General features: G+C 43.1%; 1 protein-coding gene across 1 annotated transcript in view; it reads right to left on the bottom strand.

Moving 5' to 3' along the window:
- Positions 1 to 25,006, bottom strand: part of PPP2R2B (protein phosphatase 2 regulatory subunit Bbeta) — a 304,244-nt gene that overhangs the window by 8,453 nt on the left and 270,785 nt on the right. Inside the window, exon 7 of the mRNA XM_078653298.1 lies at positions 7,045 to 7,214. Within this exon, the coding sequence (XP_078509424.1) occupies positions 7,045 to 7,214 (170 nt within the window). The remainder of the gene's footprint in view (positions 1 to 7,044; positions 7,215 to 25,006) is intronic.

Genomic DNA, 25,006 nt, shown 5'->3' with positions numbered 1-25,006 from the left:
GGTCACACTCGCACCTCTTCCAGCCCCATCTGCATTCACCCTGCTACCCTCTCAAACGCTCTGTATCTCTCACTCCAACCAACTCCTATACACCCCTCATATCATTCCGCTTTACCACACAAATTCACTCCCCCCCCCCCTTTTTTTCCTCTGAACGGAGTACGTCATCCCTATTTTACTCCCAAACATTCCTCAAGCAACACATACCTGCTGTAACGGATTCACGCCTCCACTCGCTCTTAGATTTTCCCATAAAGATTCCCCCCCCCCGCAACCGATCTATTTTAAACCATTCGTACTTGAGACTCACCCCCATTGGGGCTGCTTGATTGCCACGCCAGTAATCCTCTACCACCTGCGCGCTATCGCTCTTTGACCAAAGTGTATCTAAACTACAGCTCCCATAATGCAACACGGATATTCAACTGAACAAAATGCTACTCGCAACATAACTTACATTTTGTACTTTATCAACACTTTAACACGTATTAGTGTAACATGTTTAAAGGGATTCAACAGTAAATGCCTTAATGCTCATTTACATTTACATGCAGCGAGTCGCGTTGCCTCCCATGTTGCATCTGTGCGGCAAAACACAGCTCTCCAACTTAAATGTCCTTCATTATCACGCTGCTTTTTCTTCTGCTTTATTTATCATAGAATATTTCATGCCCTCTCCTGCTTATATGATTAGCCTAAAACATGAGCCTCCCAGTGTTAAGGAGAGGATGTGGTCCGACGGCTAGAGCTGCCGCCTTTGGTGCTGGAGACCAAGGTTCGAACCTTGGGGTCCTGTCCACATCCTGTGATTCAGGGCAAATCACTCTGCAAACACCCACACCATTTCGGATATTTAAAAGATCCGTAGTTTGGGCCAACATTGAATTTACATGTCACGGAGCGCATTGTTTACAAGGTTGTCGCCACAATGCACAGTACAACCCACATCTGAAGCAGAGCAGAAATACTCAAACATATTAGCTGGCGAGCCGGTTGTGCACGGGGAGAGGTGACCGGGTCTCACCACGCCAGGAAAGACTAATTATATGTATAACCCCAGTGACTCTAAAAAATGCGAGACCTATTGCATTGAAAATGCTTGTTTAATACTATTAGCCTTATCCTTGGCATGGGTTATAGATGTATTACTGCCAGAATCTAAAATATCGCAGTATTCTTCATCTGTTTCCGCATTGCTGACTTGTTCCGCATCATCTATATCTTCCATTTCTTGTATCACCTGTAACAGATCTTTAGCGATCATTACTGGGACTGCCTCCTCCTCCGTCATCCCTGCTGGGGCCGTAGAGCTGATAATAGTGTCTGCAACCACCTTTGTTTGGTTAACCTCAGTTGCTGCTTGCATGATTGGTGCTCCGATATTTTTCTCGCCAAATATAGTATCTGAAAAAGCGGGTGTGTGGGTAACACCAACGACACTAGATGGTACTGTTGCTAGTTGCTTACCCACTATTCTCTTCCCGGCATCTGGGGCTGTTCTTTGTTCTACCCCCACTACCTCCGTGGGAGTAATTATAGAAGCGGATGCGTTAGTTTCTCCCCCGATGCCTGCTAATGTCTGCTTTGCTGCCGTGGTCCGGGTATTTCTCCCCTGAGGTTTGGGAGCCATGACCCCGATCCTTGCGTTTCTCCAAACTGCACGTGCTAAGCCTATCTTACGGGTCAGTGAGCCCAACTGCCCGTAGGAAGTCCAAAGTTTCTAGTATGGAATGTGGCTGGATTAAACAGTCGGACTAAGAGGAGTCTGGTATACGAAGAGCTCAGGATGCATAACCCCCAAATAGTGGTTATTACTGAGACTCATGTCGCATATAAGGATAGACGTTTATTGAATCAATTAGGTTACGATCTTCTGGTAAGCACGGAGTTTAATGCTTCAATTCGAGGCGTGGCTATACTGAAGCACAAACAGTTCAAAGTGGAAGTTAATAGAAAAATGACTGATGAAGCGGGAAGGTGGGCCATGGTACAAGTGACATTGGAATGCCTTAAATATACAATATGTGGGATTTATGCCTCTAACCAGGATGAACCAAGAAAAATTGATCAGGTTAATATGGAGCTGCTTACTTGGGAGGGGGAGCGGATAGTGTTAGGGGATTTTAACTGTATCATGAATTATAATTTGGATACTACTAGAAAGGGCTCGTTCCAGAGGATGAGTAAGACAAGGGCAGCAATTCTAGACTTGGCCACTATACATGCAATTAAAGATGCTTGGAGGTATCTCTATCCTTATATAGCAGGCTATCCTTATTACTCAGCTGCTCACAAACTGTGTTCATGCATCGATATGGTCTTTGCTTCTGACTCTATTTTATCAGCCAGTACAATGTCAATATGCCCTAGGGTAACATCAGACCACAACCCGCTTTTATTTTCAATAGATGTTGTTACAGATATGCGTCCACCTAGGCCCTTCTCGTTTCCCAGGTATTTATTCTTTGATCCTGAGTTTGTGAGCATGCTAAAAGAACACATAAAAGATTTTATTGATATAAATAGGTTTTCTACATCTCCTTTGATGGTATGGGACGCTTGTAAGGCTAGCATCCGTGGGTTTACCCAACAGTTTGTCTGGCAACAAAATAAAGCTGGTAGAATTCAAAACAAAAAGTTACTAGATGATATATCTAATATTGAAGATAGGCTATCTAAGATGTTAACTACTAATACAGGGGCAAATGAGGTTGAGGCTTTAAATTCAAAATTAATGGAATCAAGATTAACACTGAAAAATCTCTTTAGGGAGAAATGCATTTCCAAACTAGCTAAATACAGGCTGGATCAATATGAAAGTGGGGAGAGGATAGGAAAAATGTTGGCATACAAAGTGGCAGAAGACCGAGCCCAAATGTTGATTAAGGAAATAAAAGGCGACGACGGACAATTACATCAAGACCCCAAATCAATTTTATTTCAGTTTGCTTCCTACTACCAAAAGCTATACACACCTGAAACGATCCCAATAGGAGATAACATAAAAGCCTATCTGATTGAAAACGTGGTACAGAGTATCGAGGAAGAGCAAGCTGATCGTTTAGAGGCAGATATAACAGCAGGAGACATTCAGGTAGCTATTAATTCCCTAGCAATGGGAAAGGCTGTTGGCGAAGACGCAATTCCCCTAGAGCTTTACAAAAAATGTACGGAAGAATTAATCCCACTCCTATTAATGGTCATTAAAGCCATCGGCAGAGGAGAACAAGCTCCAAAATCTTGGAACTACACTAAAATCATATTTTTTCTTAAAAAGGGTAAACTCCCACAAGAGAGAGGGTCCTACAGACCAATATCACTAATTAATGCCGACGCAAAGATATTTGCGAAAACTCTAGCAACTAGGCTTGCACCATCGCTGCCACAAATGGTTTCACCATTTCAACATGGGTTCATTCTTAAACGGGATACTACTGCCCATATTAATACTGCTATAGCTGCATTCGATGTTGCCAGGACGTGTCCCACCCCGCTCGGCATGATCCTTTTAGATGCAGAAAAGGCATTTGATCGCGTGGGGTGGGACTTCCTTTGGGCAGTTCTGGCCGCATTCGGCATAAAAGGACAATATTTGAAATGGGTTAAATCCCTATACGATCAACCAAAGGGTAAAGTATGTTATTCAGGACTATGCTCACCTACTTTTCCAATCGAACGTGGTACAAGACAGGGGTGTCCCCTATCGCCTTTGTTATTTGCTCTAGTAATAGAACCTTTTTTGATTGCATTGCACAAACAAGAAATGATTATCCGTTTAAAAATGGTCTTAATGTATTAAAAATAACTGCTTATGCAGATGATGTGGCAGTTTTTTCTACAAATGTCCCTGATGCGATACGAGGTATTGGCACTAAAGCAGAGAAATATGGTTTAGTATCAGGGTATCGACTAAATATTAGCAAAACGCAAGTAATCATAAACTTTCCCCCACTCACACCATTAGTAGGGGTATGTAATGTGGCAACATATCTTGGGGTAAAAATATCTTCTAACCCTGAATCAATAATAGCACTTAACTACGAACCCCTATTAAAAGAAACCTCTATTCTCCTTAAAAAATGGCATAAACTTCCGTTGGGGATTCTGGGTCGAATCAACCTAATGAAAATGAAGATCCTGCCTAGATTCTTATACCTTTTTCGGTCTATACCTTTAAGAGTGTGTAATATATATTTTTGTAGACTGGAGGGTATCATTAGTAGCTTCATATGGGGGTATAAGAAAGCACGACGGGCTTTATCTCTGCTTAAACTACCCTTTGATCATGGTGGACTTGGGTTACAAGACTTCAAATTGTACTATTGGTCTGCTTTTCTAACTCGTTTTCGCAGCTTGCTTGTCCCTGAAAAAAGTCTTTATTTTCATAGATTCATACTAAGGGGGGAGGCTATGATGTTTTTGTATAGACTTAATGACCCTAATTACTTTTAACGAGTACGGTTTAAGACGATCCGAGACACGGTTAATATCTGGCGTTCCATTATTAATAAGAGTAATATCTCTTTATTTCATGCCAAAACTCCCCTTTGGTCTAATCCAGGTTTGCCAGAAGTGTTTCATGATTCAGCTAACACTATGTTCTCTGATCATGGCATAAGTAATTTTGGAGATCTGTTTGATCATATTGGATTCTCTACTTTTGAAAAGCTGAAGATAACGTATAACTTACCAGAAGGGGCTTTGTTTAAATACAATCAGATCAAAGATTATCTTACTCGAAGATTAGGCCTTAACAGTATAGCTGAATCCGAAGTCTGGCGCTGTATGTATAGAGATTCTGATAAAGCATTAATTAGTTATGGATATAGGACTTTTTCTGTTTTACACAAGGACGACATCAGCAAGGTGGCAGAAAAGTGGAGTACTAAGTTAGAGGTGAATGTAACCCCTGATATGATAACTTCTTCACTGAACAGTCTAAATAATGCAGTTCAATCGTCAAGTCTGAAATTACAGCTGTTTAGAACATTATTCCAACTGTACTATTCTCCAGACAGGATTCTAAAATGGGCTTGTGATAACGATTTGAGTGATCGTACAAAATGTCCTAAGTGCGCACTTAAAGGGGCAGATATTGTTCATATGTTTTGTTCCTGCCCTGAATTATCTATTTTTTGGAAGGATGTAGTTAGTGTTATCTCGGTCAAAATGGCTAGGCCAATTGTACTCACCCAATTGGATATCATGATTGGAGTCGGTGGGGAAAGCAATATATCTAGGGAATTAATGAATATACTTTTGACATGTGCCAGACTAGCTATTGCTAGGGTGTGGATTCAAAATCATCCCCCCACAGTTATGGAATGGTGGCTCTTGGTTAAAGACATTTATAATATGGAAAGCTCTCTGGCGGTAACTAGAGGACAGGGGAAAAAACGAAAAGTAGAAAAAATATGGGGATCAATTATGTCCTAATGTCTTAACTGATACAATGATTTTTCAATACTGTTTGGAGCTATGCTTTATCTTTTTCCTTTTTTTTATGCCTTTTTTCACCCTTATTATTTTGAGCTTTTCTGAGCTATTTGTATCTGATGTTACTCATGATGCTAATAAAATTTTTGAAAATAAAAAACAAAAAAGAAGAAGAGAACTCTGTATATATATATATATATATATATATAAATATATATATATATATATATATATACAAAAAAGAAGATAACTCTGTATATATATATATATATATATATATATATATATATATATATACATACATACATACACACACACAACACAAATTGTTACACAGAGGAAGGTGCTAATTAGCCCATTAGGAAGTGTTATTAACAGACCTTAAGCTCCAAGCTCAAACAGAGGCACTCCCTACTTCCTTTAACTGATAGCGGGCTCTGTAAGGGAGTAGCCAGAAAATAAAAAATGCCCCCACTATGAATGCCATTTGGTGAGTGAAGCGAGCAAGCCCTTCCAACCCTAAACGAGGTCCCTTCATCCCACCATCCATCCATCTATCTCTCCATCCTTTTACTCTTTCATACATACATCCATCTTTTCATGCTTTCATCTATTCTTTCACATTCCATCCATCCTTGCTTTACCAATCTGTCTATCCACCCTATCATTACATTCTTCCATCCATCCTTCCACTCACACTTCAAACCATTCATCCATTCTTTTACCATTTATACATCCATTCTTTTTCATCTATCTATCATTTCAGCATCTTTTTATCAATTGACCATCCATCCATCCATCCACCATCCACCTAGGCTTCCCTTCATCCATCCACTCTTTCATCCAGCCTTTCATCATTCCAGACATTCTTTCTTTCACCCACCTATGCAAATGTTGTTTTATCCTTCCATCCTTTGGTCCTTTCACCCTTGCAACCATCCTTTTGCCCCTTTCTTCTTGTCATTGCTAGATGTGATGGGACAAAGATAATGCATGGACATCTTGATATCTGTGATACATATGTTCCTGGCAATGCTGCAGTGGGAGTTTAACCAAAGTGCATAGGAAAATCCTTGATCACTCTCTTCTTATCCTGCAGGGGCAAATCTTGCAAGGGATCTATATTTGTATAACCGATTAATCCCTGATCTTGGACCTCCAGTCACAAAACCTTAGTCATGCAGGTGTACTCTTTCTATGCTGCTCTGCTTCCACTCACGCAAAGGAAGATTTCCCTAGATTGGTTCATGGCCATATTTGACATAGCTCTTAATTTAAAGGAGTCTCTATCTTTTTCACGGATAATGGTGACACTTCAAATCTTTTTTCTCTCTGTATTCCGGATCACTATTTCTCTGTCACCCCTGCTTACTAAGGACCTTCCCATCCCTCTCATATCCTATGCTTCAGTCTTATCAATAAATATATTCTCTCCTTTTGTCTTTTTCCTGCCTTCTCCCTCCTGGATTCTTCTTCATAGTTTAAATGAACCTCATGTGGTAGGAGTAGAGCATAGACAGGAATTTACAAAATGCGCTCATGTGCTGTGCAGTACAACATTTGCAGAGAGTGATGACAATTGCAGTGTGTGTAGAAGGCCACCTTTACCTGGTATGTCTCAATAGGTCTGTTCTCCATGTTTACATCCCACACTTTGACCGTGAGATAATCTCTGGTCATTATATACCGCCCGCTGTGACTGAATTTTACGTCCGAAATGGAGGAGATGATCTCGGAGAAAAAGGATCTATTGCTCGGGTCTTCGGGTTCTTCAAAAACTGGGGAGAAATAAGGTTTAGACATATGTAAGCATTCATGATTTTAGGAATAGCGCTAAAAAACAATTCCAATATTATGAATGGTAAAGAAAAAAATACTCAGTCTAATGTGAAGTGAAAACACTTCCACGCTACATTAGCGAATATCCATCCATCCCACCCTCCCATTCCCTCACTCCCTCACACTGGTTGTCGCCGTTAGGTAGTTATAGATAAGCCTGCTTTTCCATTGACAGAGTGCTTTTATGAATGGTTTTGAAAAAAATACTCAGTCTAATGTGAAGTGAAAACACTTCCACACTACATTGGCGAATATCCATCCATCCATCCATCCATCCCTCCCTCCCATTCCCTCACTCCTTCACACTGGTTGTTGCCGTTAGGTAGTTATAGATAAGCCTGCTTTTCCACTGACAAAGTGCTTTTTGATTTGGCAATAACTTCGTTGCCATTTGATGAACCTTCACAAAACTTTTTTTTTAAAAGTTCATCCACCTCAGCTCCTTCTTTGAGAGTTTCAGGATGATCCATTAAATGGGCCCAAGAAAAACAGGGGGTCCCAAAACCAAATTTCCCAATGCATTTTCCAAAGACTTTTTTAAGAAGCCCTACAGCAAAAATAGCTGAAGGGAATTAAACCAAATTTAGCAGGAAGCTATATCTTGGCCCAGAAAGCGTACTTGTTTGATTTGGTGTAAATCCATTTAGTCGTTTTTGAAAAATTGTAAGGATTCAAAATATTTGTGTATCTGGATGGTTGGGTTTGAGAGACTCTTAGGGGAGTCCATCGAACCCAATTAAAAAAATATTTAGAGCCTTCCGATTGGCAAAGGCAGCTTTTTTACCCTTTGGCCATCTTGCTTCCCCAGAAACAAAGCTCTGATTCGCATCCTGCAACATGAGGAAAAATGTCGCAGGCAGCCATTAGAGGACTTACGGATTTAGTCCCCTGGCGTACATATAATTTTTTTTTAAATCTTTACTTGTCCAGGGTAGGAATACTCTGCCCCCCCCCTCCTCCCCAGACAAAATCATTTTTAACAAAAAGTTGCGATCCTATGGGGATCAAAACTTTTATATTAATGAAATATTAAACAACTGTTGGTGTAATTAAATTATTATTTAGGGGACGGTGCGCGGCTGTCTTCCATGAGCCTTAAGAGGCCCCAGGGAACCCATCCCCAGGGGCTAAAATTCATGATAATGGGGAGTGGGGAATGTGGCTCCCCTCCCTAAGCCAAAAAGTGCCCCAGTGACCCCATCCCCCGGGGCCAAACACTTTGATTCGGGAAAGGTGGGCATGCACCCCAACACTGCAAGCCCAAATGGGTCCTTAGGCTTAACGCTCAGGGAAGAGAGGACACACCTCCTCCAATAGTTAATTAATGAGCCCATGAGATAGGTCAAATTGGGCTTGAGGATTGGAGCCATGAACCCCTCCTCATATATAAATATGTTTGATGTTGGGGAATGGGGCCACTGGGTCCTCTTAGGCTCTGGGATGGAGTCCATGCACCTTCCTTTCCTTTAATAAATGTATGGTCCAAGGGGATGGGGTTTCTGGGGCACATTTGGGCTCGGGAAGGGGGGCTGCATGCACCCCTCCCGTAATAGAAAATGTTTTTTTGGACCTGTAGATGAACTCTCCAGGGCCTCATAAGGCTCAGTGAGAAGGGCCACAACCTCCTCTCTCCCAATAAAAAAAGTTTTGGGCTCCAGTGGATGAGGTTCCCGGGACAGGTAGAGGCTCAGGGAGGGGAACTGCTTTTCCATAAACATTGCGCTTTTTGATTTGCTAATAACTTTGGCGATGTTTCATGAAACTTTTCTAAAAAAAGTTCACCAACCTCAGCTCCTTCCTGGAAAGTTTTGGGGGGATCCGTCAAGCAGGGACTGAGAAAAAAGGGGGGGTCCTAATGGTATATTTCCCCTTGAATTTGCCATAGACGTATTAACGCACTGCTACTAAAAAAAGTGCTGAATAGAATTACACCAAATTTGGGAGGAAGCTAGATCTTGGACTGGACTGTGCTTTTTGTGATTTTATGTAAATTCATGCAGTAGTTTTTGGAAAATTAAGGTAACAAAATATTTGTATATCCGGATGGCACTGACCATGTCATGAGTGATGTAATATGTGAGGTCATAAGCAGTGCATTGCGGGGGGGGGGGAGTTATAGTTAGCTTAGCTAACTATAATTGCTGAATTTATCTGGTTTTATACAAGTGAAATGTCAGCCTAACTTTAACATCCCTGTAACATTTATTTTTTTCAGTGAATTACTAAGGTTTTCTTAATTCTATTTCCGAACTATAACCCCTCTGTAACCTTTGCTTGTTTCAGTGAATTTCTATGGTCTTTTAAATGCTAATTGCTAACTATAACATCCCTGTAACTTTTTTTTAAGTGAATTTCTAAGGTTTTTTAAATTCTATTTCTTAATTGTAACGTCTATTTTTCTTAAGTGAGCCTCTAAGATTTTTTAATTTTCTTTCTATAATTGGATATTGTATATTGTTTTTATATAATTTACCACTCATTTTTTGATTTGGTATGTGTTCATCAGAAAGTACATTAATAACTGGTTTTACGTTTTAACAATTTTTTGAGTCAGCACAACATTGTCGCATTTACTGTGGAGAATCTGTGATCAGTAAATGCATTTCACATACTGAAAAATACACTTAAAGACATCTTTAAAATAAAGTTTAAGACTAAATATTTAGTAAGATATTGTTTTAACTTTTCTTTCTGTGATCAATTTAGGAGAAAATGGTGCCGTATGTAGCGAAGCGTGCATGGTTTGTACAAAGTGTAAAACATATATATAGACACATTTTACAGTATATTTAACAGTAGAGCTTTATTAGTGTACTTTTCAAACTCATTTTTGTCGTGAGTTTCCAGAAAACCTGTCTTCAAAGACTATTTTCCGTTTTCACGGTAACGCTGGGCGTTACGATGATATCGGTAGCTGCAGTCACTGCAAATACATCGTAAAATGCCAAAATAAGTGGGTAGTGACAGTGAATAGGTGTATGAGTGTGTAAATGGGTCTGTGAGTGAGAGCACGTCTCTGAGTGGGTGAGTGAAGGGGTGCATGTATGAATGTCTGAGTGGGTCTGTGACTGGGAGGGCCTGTGTCTGGGTGGGTCTGTGAGTGAATGCATGAGCCTTGATTAAGTGAGTGAGGAAGTAGGTGTGTGTATATCTGAGTGAGTTTGCAAGTGGGTGTGTGAGTTTCTGAGTGTATGAGTGACTGACTGAATTCATAAGTCTCTGAGAGGGTCTGTGACTGAGTGTAGGAGTGACTGTATGGGTGTGTGAGTGGGTTTATGAGTATTTCAGTGAGCGGGTGTATGAGTGACTCATATTGTCTGAGTATATACATTAATGTGTGAGTGGGTCTATAAGTGGGTGCGTGACTCTGATGGAGTCTGTAAGTGGGTGCATGAGTTTTTGGGTGGGTCTGTAAATGGGTGCATGAGTGCTCAGGTGGGTCTGTGAGTGGGTCTATGAGTCTCTAAGTGGGTATGAGACTATATGAATGCATCTATGACTGAGTCTCTAAGTAGGTGACTGAGTCTCTGAGTGGGTCTGTACATGGGAGTGTCACTCTCCGAGTTAGTCTGTAAGTGGGTGCATAAGTACCTGAATGGATATGTGAGGGGTGCATGAATATCTAAGTGGGTATGTGACTGGATGTATAAATGTGTAAGTGGGTATGTGAGTGGGTGTATGAGTGCCTGAGTGGATATGTGAGTAGATACATGACTGATAGTGACCGGCGAGTGTTTACAAATATATATATTTTTTATAGATTTCCACCAATATTTGCGATGACTTTGCGATAGTCACGATGTTCCCGCGACAGATCACGGGGGTGCTGGTGGTCACGGAATTGTCATGAATATCACGTGCGATTAAAAAAAATGAATTTTGGACACAGAACTCATGTCACTAAGACACCCATTTTTCAATCATGGGGTCAGAGTATCTCCACCCTGACCCTTATATTAGCTTTCATACACATTTTCAGCACCAGGAACCGTTTCCGATAGCTAAAATGGCGGCTGCAAATTTCTGTTCAGGTTGCATCCAGCGAATCAGAGCATTCCCACTGGTGTGCGTATTTGCGATTCATTGCCAGATATCTGTGGCCAGATGATATATCCAGAATGTTCGGCTTAAATTTCTCAAAAACTACTGGCTGGATTTCACCAAATAGCAAATCTGCGTAACAACGTCTACCTTTCTGCCAAATTTGGTGTAATTCCATCCAGCGGTTTGGGCTGTAGGTTCGACAAGGCGTTCTTATAGGAATTAACATTACAAATGCACCCTTTTTCACACCCTTATTTCTCGGTCCCCACTGCATGGATCACCCCCAAACTTTCCATGACACTCAGAACCTACTTTGACACTTTTTGTCAAATGACGCCAAAGTTATAAGCAAGTCAAAAAATGCTTTTCCTATGGAAACTAGGTCCTAACTAGAACGACCACCAGTAGGTTTTATATATATGGAAACTAGGTCTTAACTATATCTACTTTATATATATATATATATATACATATATATATATATATAGATATATATGTATGTATATATATACATACACACACACAAGCACATGTAGGTCAGTACATTGTGTTGAAGTTGTGTATTGCATACATACATATACACAAGCATGTATCTATGTATAACGTTGTGTTTCCATAGCCACCGAAAGCACGGGAGACATGCTGGGGTGCAAGAGGTGTTGAGAAACAACAGCAGTTACCGAAACCATGGAAGCAGCTGATGGGTTCGCTGCTCTACAAAACTTCACTGTTCACACAGCATGGGCCTCGCACTCTTAATTCCACCACCCACACAGGAAGAAATGACGGCTGCGCCGACTCTAATTGCTGCCCGTGTCACCATGGTGACAGGGAGGCAGCGAGTCGGGTTCCTTCATGATCCATCTGGCTGGTATTCCTCGGCGCCCCCCGAGCGGGGGTTGCCTTCGCCTACAAGCTCAGAACGAGGCCGGGGACTTCTCTAATTGACTAGGCTGCCTACGCACTGAAATAATAAACCTTTTCGCCATGTCTACTCCGAAGCCACCTTCGTGGCTGACATAACCTTCATGTTTGCATGAACCTCGGTTTCACTGTAGCTGTTTAATGCTTCTCTAGCACGCAAACGTCTTCGATAGGAACACTACAGTCCCAAACGTCCAATTTTTCAGTAATTACAGCTCAAAATAATGGGAAAAGGTCCTTTAATCACAATATTGAAACCAAGTGAAGGAATAACATTCAGGCGGAGGTGTTACGTTTTTTCCTGTGGTAACCCACTCAAATGAATTAAGAATGGTTTCATTCGAGAAATACAGCCCACCGGCAACACGTCGGTGTCGCTTTGCGAGCTGCATACAGCCAGGTTAACCTTTCGAGAATTAACCGTTATTCCTTAAAAAAAAAAAAACACTACCTAAAATTCTTTGTATTTTTAGAGGTAGCCATCTGGTTAGTGGTTAGGTGGCAAACAAATCCATCAAGGCTGCATGCTGGTAGAAACTAAAGATGGCTTTCGATTGCACCTCGAGGATGGGCGCGTCACTAATGAACGCAGCCAAGTCAGGAATTTGCAGACACCGTGCTCAGAGGGAGTTTGCTTAAATTAACGGCGTTCATGTCGTTGGGCAGTGCACCCAACCTCACCGGAGTTCAGTATCACGGTAACAAAAACAGCCTGGAGTACCCCTGTGACTGACAACCCCACAGATCCGAGAGGATGTTTCTTGCGGCGCAAGCAGGCTCAACCTTTCTAATAATCAGCGGGAATTGTGGTGACCAGCAGCTTGTAAAAAAATAATAATGCAATAATCACTCCCAGCAGGGCTGTGAGTACTGTCAAAATATACATCTGCCTGTTGGCTCGACATTTAGAGGTTTGCACTCAATAAGACGTCCGCTTCACGAGGCAATTCATGTCTTCAACTTTTCCAGTATATTTAACAAGACAGCTAACAACACGCATGAAACACTGCAGGGTTTAGAAATTAATAACCACAGGTTTTTTTTCCCTTCGCAGTAATAACGCCAAACCACAGTTCACGATTCACACACACAGCCAATTACACAACCATAAACAACTCATAAGATGCTCGTGGCGCAGAGACTGGGGTCCTGGGCAACCATTATGTTTTTTGCTTGCTTTATGGCCCCTAGTGGAGTCCTAAGCATAACAAGAAGAACAGCAACTCCTTAAGTGAACAGAAGGAAAAGTGTACATTAGGATTGTATAGGAGGATCTTTTAATATGGTTCTTACGAGAATTCCTATAAGAAACTAGTCTACAGTAATAGGATTGTAATTAAGCCATAAGCAGTGATATCAATTTATAGAAAATCCATTCGTGGACAAACCTATAAAAAAATCCATGGACGAGCAGTTCAATAAGACTTGTGCCTGGCAGGAAATTGACATAGCAATATCATATACATTTCCCAGTACAGTACTAGAGAAATATATCATACAAGTTGTTGAGGAGGCTTGATTGATCATTTGAAATAGTTTGTTCATCGTAAATGCAAACAAAGAAAGGACAAAAAAAAGAAAAAAGAACGAACCAGCCCACTCTCAGGTTAGTTAGCTAAGTATATACAGCCCCATCTGTTTCTTCTCTAAGAGATGTTGATCACTGTCAACTCTTTGAAATTGTGTTACCTTTCTCCCATGATGGTCGTGTCCTGTACATGCTACCTAGATACATGGACAGAATCTGTGAAAGAAATATTTGTTGTAAACTCAGCAGACACAAGAATGCTAAGGGGTGGAGGAAAATATTATTGAGATCTAGGTGGAAGTAAATTTATAACACATGCAGTAACAGAAAGAGGAATAGTCCATCGACAGAATCAGAGAGCGCTGCATAGGAGAGAATTTGTGGTAGAATTCCTCTTCCTCTAAAGAAGACTCTGACACGCTACGTGAGAACGAGCAACGTTGCGTCCAACAATTTAATTTCGCTGTTTATTTAGATATGCAGGCAGTGTTTGCAGTAATGAAATACAATCTGTGATGTGGCTCATGATGATAGACAAGCGTTTAGGATGCCTAGCTTGGCAGAAAGATGCAGTGCCTAGCTCTCAAGACACCATGGCAACGGACTGTGGGATGATACCTCCATCATCACCTAATAACGGCCAATCACTCGGTTGGTGTTGACAGGGAGGAGCATGTTGGGCAAAGGTTGCCGCTCCTCACTGCCTCCTTTGGGACCACAGGACGTCTTAGCAGGTTGAAAATGGTTGGATTGAGAAAATGCTGTCCTGAATTCACAGGCGGGGGAAAAAGGTAATCATGGCACACAGACAATTTTGTCTGCTCAAAATTTCCTAGGTATTAGGTGTGCCTGCCTGACTCCCCCCGGGGAGACCGCCAGCAAAATGTAATTTCAAATTTGTCCTGTCAGGGTTTATTACATGCACTGGGAAGCCAATCCCTGTTATAAAAGGCACAGTGCTGAAAGAGCTGGTAAGCCTATTGTCCCACAACAACATACTGCAGCATTAGTACTATCTAAAAATTATTCTCCGTTTATAGGGTGACCAAGTGACCCGGATTTGCAGGCACAAGCCCATTTTTTTAGCACCTGTACTGACAAACTCACTTAATTTAGGAAATGTTCTGTTTTTCAGAGGATCAACTGAACACAGAGTGAAAGGCGAAAGACTGTGTGTTACAGTGCAGAATTAGTTAGCACCCCATAGCCGACCTCAGTTTAGCTAACACAGAAGACAATGGGTTTAAAAGTTCTCCTTAATTCCCTGTAGGGCCACACTGTCTGTGTTGGAAAGCACTGTAGGTTAAGTCATTTATGCCCCTCGGTGGCTTCAAAATTCTGCTTCAATGTTTGCGGAATGTCCTTGTTTTTAGATTTCAAAATCTGGTTACCCTGTATACTGGGAAAGAACTGCAGACTCTTGTTTTAGACAGAACTTCATTAGAATATGGTCTACCCTGGAAGTACTAAGCATTTTATGTTGGTTGGAAAAATCTTCTCCAATTGAGCCGCATCGTGTTTGGCAGAATTTGATAGACTGTCATTGCCTGAATAAATTCCTCAGTTTGCGACAGAGCTTACATTCTATTATGACAGAAAACTACCTGGTCACGTTTTAATGGGAAACAAGATGCATCCACAGTAGGACCATTGCAGTGCTAACTTTAACGCAGGATGGCTCTACATCTGCCCATTTTGATGCAGGATGTGGCCAGATTTTTGTTCCAAGAGGTAACAATATTTTGGATGACTTATAGAAGTTGCTTTCATCTTGGAGGCAGAAAGGCCAGTCCGTGGATGGCTTTGAAGATAATATGCGTTCCACAAGACTTGATTCTTCAGCTAATCCCACAGAGGATTGAATTAGCTCTGGTCCAGCATCCAGAACTGTTGATGCGTTGCATCTTCAGTGCAGTACATCCTTCCGAGATGCCAAGTGTTGCGCTTTCTGTAGTGCAGCTGGACCTGGTCAGTGGACCAGGGATGCCATGCTCATGTTAAGACTCTAAGTTACTATGTGCATGCACTGCTAAAAAAGCTATTCTTTTTGCTTACCAATAAGATGCAGACTAAGTGGATTCAAAACTTGCTTAGCAAAACATTTAGAGGGTCCATGACCCCCTTTCGCTGCAGTGAGACAGCTAGGAGTATCTCCTTACTAGGTGGGGAGTATGACTACTTTCTCTGCACTTATGCATTTGCTTTGGTGAGACTCCTGAAGCTGGATGTTTGGTTGGTAGAGTTCACCATGGCAGAACCTGATGTAATTTACACAGCTCAAGAATCAGTATTCTGGTGTTCAACAGGAAACGCGTCCTGAACAGGCTATGTGAGGGTGTATAATGGCATTAAGGTCAATGAAAAGCATGGTTAATGGGAATGAAGGGTCTTTATGGTGTTACATGTAGGCTAAATCAGATGCAAACAACAATCTGGAGTCTCCGGAGGAACCGCTTTTGTTACAGGGTGTTGAATGACGTAAGGAGGACCAGGACTTCTGGCACTTTCAATATGACAAGGAGCTGACCTTCCAAGATCAATGCATACAGTTGACTGATGGCATATGTGCCTTAATAATGATCTTTATTGAACAGGGGGGGGGGGGGGTTAACTCCTGGTTGAAAGTTCCTCTTGCCCGTAAGCCAGGAGGTTCCCACCTGTCCTCTCCACATGCTGCGTTGCAAAACAAGTGAAGTTTCTGCCTAGGGAATAAAATCTACATTTGCCAGGATCCAGCCTAAACAAAAGACCGCATAGCTTGTTGGGGATAATTGGGATTTGCAGAGGAAAGGCGCGGATGCTCAGCTCTGGGCCAGTATGGCAGCCTGTGAGTGAGGGTATTAGCTTGCCAGGCAGATTGGTTGCTTTCCAAATATATAGTAAAGACATTGCCCTGGGCCCTTGTCAGCACATCTGAGCAGCAACACATGGGGATTTAGTGAAACATGGTTTGCAGGCGCTGTGTCCTCCAGGCTTTGTATTAAGTAGAGAATGGATTTTTGGGGAGGACAGTAGCGGTCGGCAGTAGGAGTTACTGCAGGGCAGTGACGTGGGCAGGGGGAGGGACAGGGTGGGGAGTAGTAATGTATGGATTACGGAGTTTTAGTAAACATTTAAATACACGGTCTGCTTTATCTATAGTCTGTGAGCACTATTTTCTTTAATGACTTTCCCCTATTCCACCCATGACATGCTTTCCAACAACACAGCTCTCCGCCCGCTTTAATATTTTTATTAGTAATGGTAGCCGGTCCGCTTTAACTATAGCAGCCGCGCTTCTTTATCTTATCAGTCTGGTCTGCTCCAACTATAGCGGCCACGCTATGGAACCTTTGTTTTTGTTATTTTTGGTGAAAGCGCCCCATGCCGTGCTTTTACTTTAATGGTGGCCGTGCCCCTTTCTTTAAACGCTACTCGCCGTATTCAGCGTCCACCGAGCAGCGTCTAAAGAAATGGGCGCGGCCATCATTAGAATAGTCTTGCATTTGCGATAGTTTGAGCTATTGCCAATATAAATGACAATGCCTTTTATTTAGGTGTTGGTTTTCAAAACACATAAATGAAAGGCATTGTCGTTTACAATGCCAATGACCAGGGCCCGACTGGCCGTAGCAGGCACCGGGCGTTTCCCTGGTAGGCCGCCAGGGTGGGGGCTGGTTTTGGGCCCCTGCTTGGACATTTTTGTTACCGTATTGGCCCCTGTGACAAAATCGGGCGAAACCGGGAATAACAGCTCCGGCGCACCTCCATATCCCCCCTCCCAGGGGCCGGCCAAGCAGTTTGCCAGGTCCAGTTTCGCTTCCCAGTCAGGCCCTGCCAATGGCTTAAACTTTTGAAAATGCGAGATCTATTGCATTGCAAATGCTTGTTTTATATACTTCAAAGTGGCAAACTGTAAATTCGAGGACATGATTTTGATAAAATCTTGAAAACCACGAAACTGAAGGGCATCAGCAAAATTTATCACAACACTTATCCCGGGTTTCGTCGCTTGCTAATCATGTAAAAGTCGGTTGCTAGGTTACCTATCTTCCTATGTAAGACATAGCTTTCCAGCATATTCCAGGGGCACTTATTTTCGTCCAAAATGTTCACATTGCTAATGCATAGACTCGGCTTGTCAGACCCGGACATTGCAAAGGCAGAAATAGAGCATTTTGCCGACCCTGACAAAATGGATTTTTTATATTTCTCATGTTTCTCAAAACGCTGTTTATTAAAAAGCTAAGGCACGATTTTCCTAAACGAAAACCAATTTTTGTTGTTGGTGGTGTGTGGAGTGTTGACAACGTCTTCGCTTTGCCGGTATTAAGAGAGAGTAATCGAAGGGGATGCTGAGATGGACTATATCTAAAGGCGTGACCGTATTAGCGCATTCCAGACGATCTGCATAATCGCTGGAGACTGGCGTGATTTCCAATATGCGGCCGGGAGTCCCTGGCGCCCTCTGGGAAAAGTCATCAGCCCTTCCCCGTGCCTGTTTCCATTTTCGATACCAGAACTTCGATGTGGAGACACGCAATTTATTATCAAAACATTTCCCATAACACACTTCGTGCTTCAGAAATAGAAACAGCCGTCAACAATGCAGCCTGGGTGAACCTGTGCGCCAAGAGTGGACAACTCCAGTGTCCCCTGGGTGACCAGAAATCACGTGCAAAGACAGTACAAGACCTCCAATGGGAAGTGAGGCTTTTCTGACATCGCCTACATATGTCCTGCACTACTGATGCTGAGAACATTCTCCTTACTCCTCGAGTGTGGCCTTTCCATCATAGGCTTTGGTTTTAAGAGCACCACCTGCAACACAGTCAGTAGTCCACGGCCCATTGATTCAGGACATGCTGAGTACTGAGTAAAAGTGGCCTTATGCCTCCATCTTGCCTCCAAAGTCCGCCATTGGCTCACCGGATGTCAAATGACTTGTCCGCCGCCATATGGAATCAAATTTGAGCTGGCGACCTAGAGGTGAGCGAGCCGTCAACTCTACCACGAACATCTGAGAATAGAGTCACCCTCTGGGATGCCCTTTGCATTTCTACTGCTGATGTTATTAAATGTCAGCCTCCGAGGACTCATCAATGAAAGTCAACACAACTCTTCATTTGAACTTTGATGAACTGTCAGAATCGAGGTGCACGCGTCTGGCGGACTGCGGCGGAGTGAAGCTAGCGCTTTCAGGAGGGTGGGGTAAATCAATATGAAATGTCAGAGGGGAGGTCAGATTGATCTTGCTTACTTGGTCTGTGGGGGGAGGCAGTGAAGGCGGGAGGAGGGAGCCCCCAAGGAACAAAGGGAAGTGACAGAGATGCTTCTCCTTCACGAACAAAAAAAATGGAGTCAAGCTTTAATCTGAATTGTCATGAGGTATACACCAGGAGTCCAGAATGGGCCACTTATGTGAGAAATCGGCTAACCAGCCAGGGCAAGGGAAGCTTTCCAAAGCTTTTGTGATGCCCATTAACAGATATAAACAACTCGGACCTGCTACAAAATGTTCCGATCCTTGACTCAGTAGGTAGAGATAGAGCTTAAAAACCCTGTGACCTAACCACACAGAGGACACTTGTGTTTCACGCTTCATTAAACGAGTGGCGGTAAACTCTGCTCTTTGGTTGTACATTACTACACCCAACAATTAAAGCCCTCTTGAAGTTTTCACCAAGTCCTTAGAAGATGGATGTCTCACCACAGCAAGCACTGGCATAGTAGCCTGCTTTCCATATGGCTGACTCAGCCAACTCCTCCTCGCCTTATGGAAGCAATCGCCTGATGCAAACCTCACACTTTCCTTACAAGCTAAGAGTAGAATCAGGGTTTTAGGGTAACTGGGAGATTTCCCAAAGAGATCGGCGATCTTCTGTAAGAATCCTATTGGAAACCTGTCGAGTTTCTCTGTGGGTAGGTCCAGGCATGGGCTCCAGTGCGAACCAAACATGACAGACACACCACCGAGCTTACCTTTATCCCGCCGAGGCAATTTGTGGCTTTGCACTTTATCTGAGCTCCTCATTTTGGTTGCTCTGTTTGGTAATTGTCAAATCTTTTAAGTGAAGATTAACTCCTTTGTTTGGGACTGGATTCTTTTTTTGCTCCCTAGTAGGGTGCTCGCACCTCTCACAGAGACGAAGAGCCATGTTCGTTGTTTGAATGACTACGTTAAAAAAAATGATTGGTTTGGAGAAAAATTTATACCAAAGAATGGGATGAGGGTCTATGTTTTAGGACATTTGGGAACATTTCAGGAATGGTCAGAAATTTATAAGTGAAATGCATTTTCATTGGGTTAAATATAGATATATATTTTTTAGAAGAAATCCACGTTTGGTTCCTTGTAATACATGTTTGATGCAAGTCCTTTTGCATGGTCAGTCACTGCTCGATTGCCAATTTCACATATTTGTGTTTTCAATGTTTTATAATCTCTTATAATTTATTCCCTGAAACTTCAACTACATAACTGCGGGCCACACAGGGCCACATCCCTGTCCGGCCTCAAAAACGAGTCAAGCCCCCTCATGCATTAAAATACTGGTGGTGTCAGTGATGTGCACTGAAGGGACTTCATTCGGATGCGGTCTCCACCCAGAAGTCAAACGTGTCCGCTTGACAAAGGTCAATATCATCCCGAGTGAGCAACTGACCCATCAACAAACCTTGATGAAGGGCAGATGATGAGCAAGTGACGGACGCGCGCTGCGTCTGCTAATAATGTACAAACATCACAAGCTGACATGTCACTGAAACGCATCTGTCAATTCATGCCCAATAATGAGTCCCCATGGCGAGTAACACCAAAAACGCAGCCACATTAAAAACAGCTGGCGGAAGACACTGGATTGCTTCTACTCCTTATGCTGGGTTGGCCTCAAAACTATATGCATAATGTCAATGCATATGTAAACACATTTTCAGATTATGACATGAAATACATATCTATTTTCGTTTGTTAACTTGTCTTGATTACGTTTCCTATAATAACTTCCTAAATATGGGGTCTATGCATATACAGAAGTGTTTTTATTGACGTAGAACAAAGAGTTGCAGCTCTTATGTTGAGCATGGGTGGGTCATAGGAACCACACAGACCCTTAAAGATAACAAGTGAGCAGCTCCTGGAAGAGCTGCACTTTTATCTCTTTCCTGACACCTAGGAGTAAAGAGGCAGTCCAGGACTCTGCTTGGATGGTGCAGAAGGCCTGCTCTTCTGTTAGATCTGCTTGCATGAGTGGAACAAAGCTGCAACAATATGACTCTACAAGAAGGCGGATGCACAGCGTTAATGGAAGCCTGCAATTACATTTGTGGGGCATGTGACCAGAAGTTAAGTGATGCTTTATCATCAGTAGCTTGGGATTTTTTACATCGCCATACGTGCAGTCAGTGGCAGCTGCCTTCAATAACAAATGGCGAGGTGCAAAGGTGCTACTCACTATAAACTCGAGCTGCAGCACGACTTCTCAACGCCTTTGGATTGCAGGGTCTACACTGCGCATGTAGGATACGATGGCTGTGGTAAACAACATTTACCCCGAAACTTTTTACCCACAGGGAATAACAAAGCGGTTGTTACAACGACTGCATTGTGATTCCGCATACCATTGCTCCGCAAGTCGCTGTTCCGCCTCGCGGAGCAATGGTATGCGGAATCACAAGGGGGGTTGTTGGATTTAAAATCCAACACCTTCCCTAGTGTTCACACAGACTGAAGTTGGAATAGTAAATTATACTATTCCAACATCCAGCGCCCCCCCTCGTTGTTCCGACTTGCGGAGTAATGGTATGCAGAATCACAAAGCAGTCGTTGTAACGACCGCGCTATGATTCCCTGCGGGAGAAAGGGCTGCGGGATTTCAACACATATTCGATGGCTGTAGACTGTAGACTGCCGGCCAATGTGTCATGCACACTGTAGACCAGTGCTGTAATTCCTGCATTTGCAGGATTCAGCCCCGCCCCCAACCTCGTGCTGTACACTGCGCAAGCTGTGTGGGGGGAACATAAATAAAACGGCATTGAATTGCCATTTTATCTATTTGTGTTTGCCTGCTGTGCTCGCAGAAGGTGGGGCGATGCTCCTCCACTCCTAAGGAGGTGCCGCCCCTGCATGCAGCAGCTGCTTCAGAGCCCATGGAGGAGGACAAGAAGTATGAGCGTGACAGAATTCAGAACACAAAGTGGTGTTGCTTTTAGTGATCTGTGATGTTTCGAGAATGAAGGGGATGTACAACAGTGGCCAAGACTGGTGGATTAGGGCGAGTTGAGAAGCCATTCCTCTGTATCTGGCTGGCTTGTGTAGGAGACGACTTTGTATGGCGGAGTTGTAGGGTGAGTGATCAAACTGAGTTTTCTTGCTGTTTCCTTTGGCCTTCTTGATTCTCTTCGGTGTCGTGCTGTGTTTGCCTTGTCAAAGCGCCAGGACGCCCCTTCGCTGGGGCAGCTGTGCACGGTATAAGTAAAAATAACATAACATAACATAACATATGCATATTATATTTATTCGGTTAGAAAAGATACAGATAAGTAAACCCCCAGGAGTTGGGATGGAAAAGCTCTCATGGTTGGCTCCGGAGAGGACACGTCCATACCTCGAGTTCACCATACATGAATCTGTAGGCATTTTGCTTTCGCTGCAGCACACATGACAGTCAAGCATGTGCTCTGAGAGTTTCCTACATCACAGCTTGTGACTCAGAGCAGGGCTCAGTGTTCTGGGGGCACCAAACCATGTCCACTCTCAATTTAATCGAGCATGAATACTATGAGCTCACTAAGATGCAGATGACCGACAATGGTCTCAGTGACAAGACTAAAGTGTCAGGACAAGCCTTTTAGCCAGTCTCCTGCCAGGGACAGGAGCTAAACCCAACATTCTGCTTCTAAAATTTGTATGGCAGTCCCCTGCAACCTGGTTCTTCACTATGTCCATGTGGGGCAGGGGAGGTGAATGTGTAAGAGGTACGTCTGTGTGCTGAAGTGGTGCTTGGAGAGTGTCTGTTACATGTGGCGTCTTAGGAACACATTTTAACTTTCTGAGCCCAAGTGGTACCTTAGGTCGAGGGTGGAGAGAGTCCCAGACAGGAGTGTGAATTGCAAGGCTCCGCACGGACAAACCAGAGGTTCTTTGTAATGGGTCGGACTCTAGGGTGTGGAGGAGAGGCGACAAAGATCTCTTGGAGGCACAGGGAAATACTTCCACCCTTTCTATGCCATTGTTCACTCCAAGGGCTACTACCCTTTGCCCTCTAGCTAGGTTAGCCCCTTGCATGCGGGGCTCATTCCCCCGCTGTGCTTGGGGGAGGGGGGGTGCGCACAGCGCCCTGGTGCTCATGACGAGCTGAGCTCGTCATGAGCCACGGTGGTCGTGTGCTCATGACGAGCTGAGCTTGTCATGAGCGTTCAAGGGGTTAACAGTTAGGGGGGAAAGCCTCTCCTTCTTTAGGTCTCGCCTGAATTAAGGTTTGGTTTTGTAACGCGCACAGCTACTCCTAAGATTGTTCCGGTGCTCTCACTTGCGAAAGATATGGCATACCAGGGGCTTGGAGTCCATCATTGCTTATCATTGCCAATCTTACTTACGGCCTCCTAATTGGGAAGCGTGTGCCGGCTTCACTTTCTCTTTTTCTTATTCTGGAGTATAGGCAGAGTACAGATTCCTTCATTGTGATTAAGGTCCTTCCCCTAATGGCGCTGTGATTGAGGTACTTTTTTAGGGCTCGACCTCTGCCAATGCGCAAGCATTGCAGATGTCGAGACATATTGGGGCTTATCCAGAGCTTAACCAAAGGGGCGATTTGATGCTGTGCCCGTGAAAAAGTGCGTGCACAGCATCAAAGCCACCAGCCTCCCTCCCACAAGCTTTCCCCAGCGTGCGCTCTGGCATTTCTCCTCCCCTAATTATTCACTTCCCACAGCCGGCCAGCACATCAAAGGTTGCTGCTCCCCGTGCGTCTCGTCACCCTTACTCTCCCCTATTCTTCCCTTCTTGCCTCTCCCTGCCCCCCTACCCAGCACAGCAATGCCGAGGGCTTGTCTTTACTTTAGCTAGCATGACAGCAGTATTCAAATCTGCCCGAACTTTGTTTTTCAGCTCCGATTATGTAATTAGTTTCTTTCACTTTCCCCGAGTATAGTAACTTTTCAGTGGCCTCTGCACTAACAGCGCCTCATGATGAATGACTTGCATCTGACGTCAGGCCAAAGAGTCCGGGTATATCTGCCTGCGGTGAACTGGAACTCGTCTTGCTCCTGGACCGCAGAGACTTAACGCCTATCTAATTAGAGGTATGATGGGACGTCTGACACCCGTAACCGATAGGGATGTGCTTAGCGCACTTTTAAAGAAATGTGTATATCAGCGCGTTTCTTCCAGCGCGTCCTATGACTCCCTCACTTTTGAACGCGCTCTCGTGCATTAACGTCCTGACGCGCGCCTCGGCCTTCACAGGATCACACCTTCTTCCCTGAAGTCTTGTAGTAATCTGCTCCCAGCGCCACCATGTTAAACTACCCATCATTATCTTTCACTATCTCACGGCCTCCCAGCTTTTACGTTTTAAAGCGTGTCAGTTTCACACGCGCACCATGATCTATCATTAGTGACTGCGCATGTGTCTTTTCAACTTTAGAATCACGAGCATTACTTCTTAAATAACGAAGCTCTGGTAAGCGGTCACTTTATTTTATGGATTTACATTGTTCGTTCTGTATTTATTTGCAATTAGCCAAATGAACTAATTGAACTAAATAGGTATGCCGCTGATTGGTGTTCTTCTGTCCTTTATTTTGCTTCCCATTTCCAATTATGTGCTATTTTCTTTATACTTATTTTTGGACCCTGTTTGACCGTAAATTATATCATGGATTAGGAATACAAACTGAAGGTACACCTATACACACGCCTATTCTTTAACTTGATACATATAATTACCGAGCATGTCTCATTGCACAGATTACTCTTCTCTTCACGCATGTTATAGACATATGTGACACTGCAGGTGGGATCACCTGATGCTTATAGATGATTTGCTGTGATTTCATTTGAATTAATTGAATACCAAGTTCGTATTCATATGTCAGTTTTTTTCTTGAATTGCAAAAATTTACTAATTATATGATATTGCAAATTGGATCACCCAACAGGCATTGGTGATTAATGTTGATTTTTCTGATGTTCTGTTTTTTCTTTTGTACTTTCTTGTTTACTGATTGAAGTCAATCTAGAATAAGTGTATG

Source organism: Lissotriton helveticus, chromosome 7 (genome assembly GCF_964261635.1).
Source record: "Lissotriton helveticus chromosome 7, aLisHel1.1, whole genome shotgun sequence".
NCBI lineage: Eukaryota > Metazoa > Chordata > Amphibia > Caudata > Salamandridae > Lissotriton > Lissotriton helveticus.
Note: the sequence above shows the minus strand (reverse complement) of the source record. Positions and strands in the feature narration are given on the sequence as shown.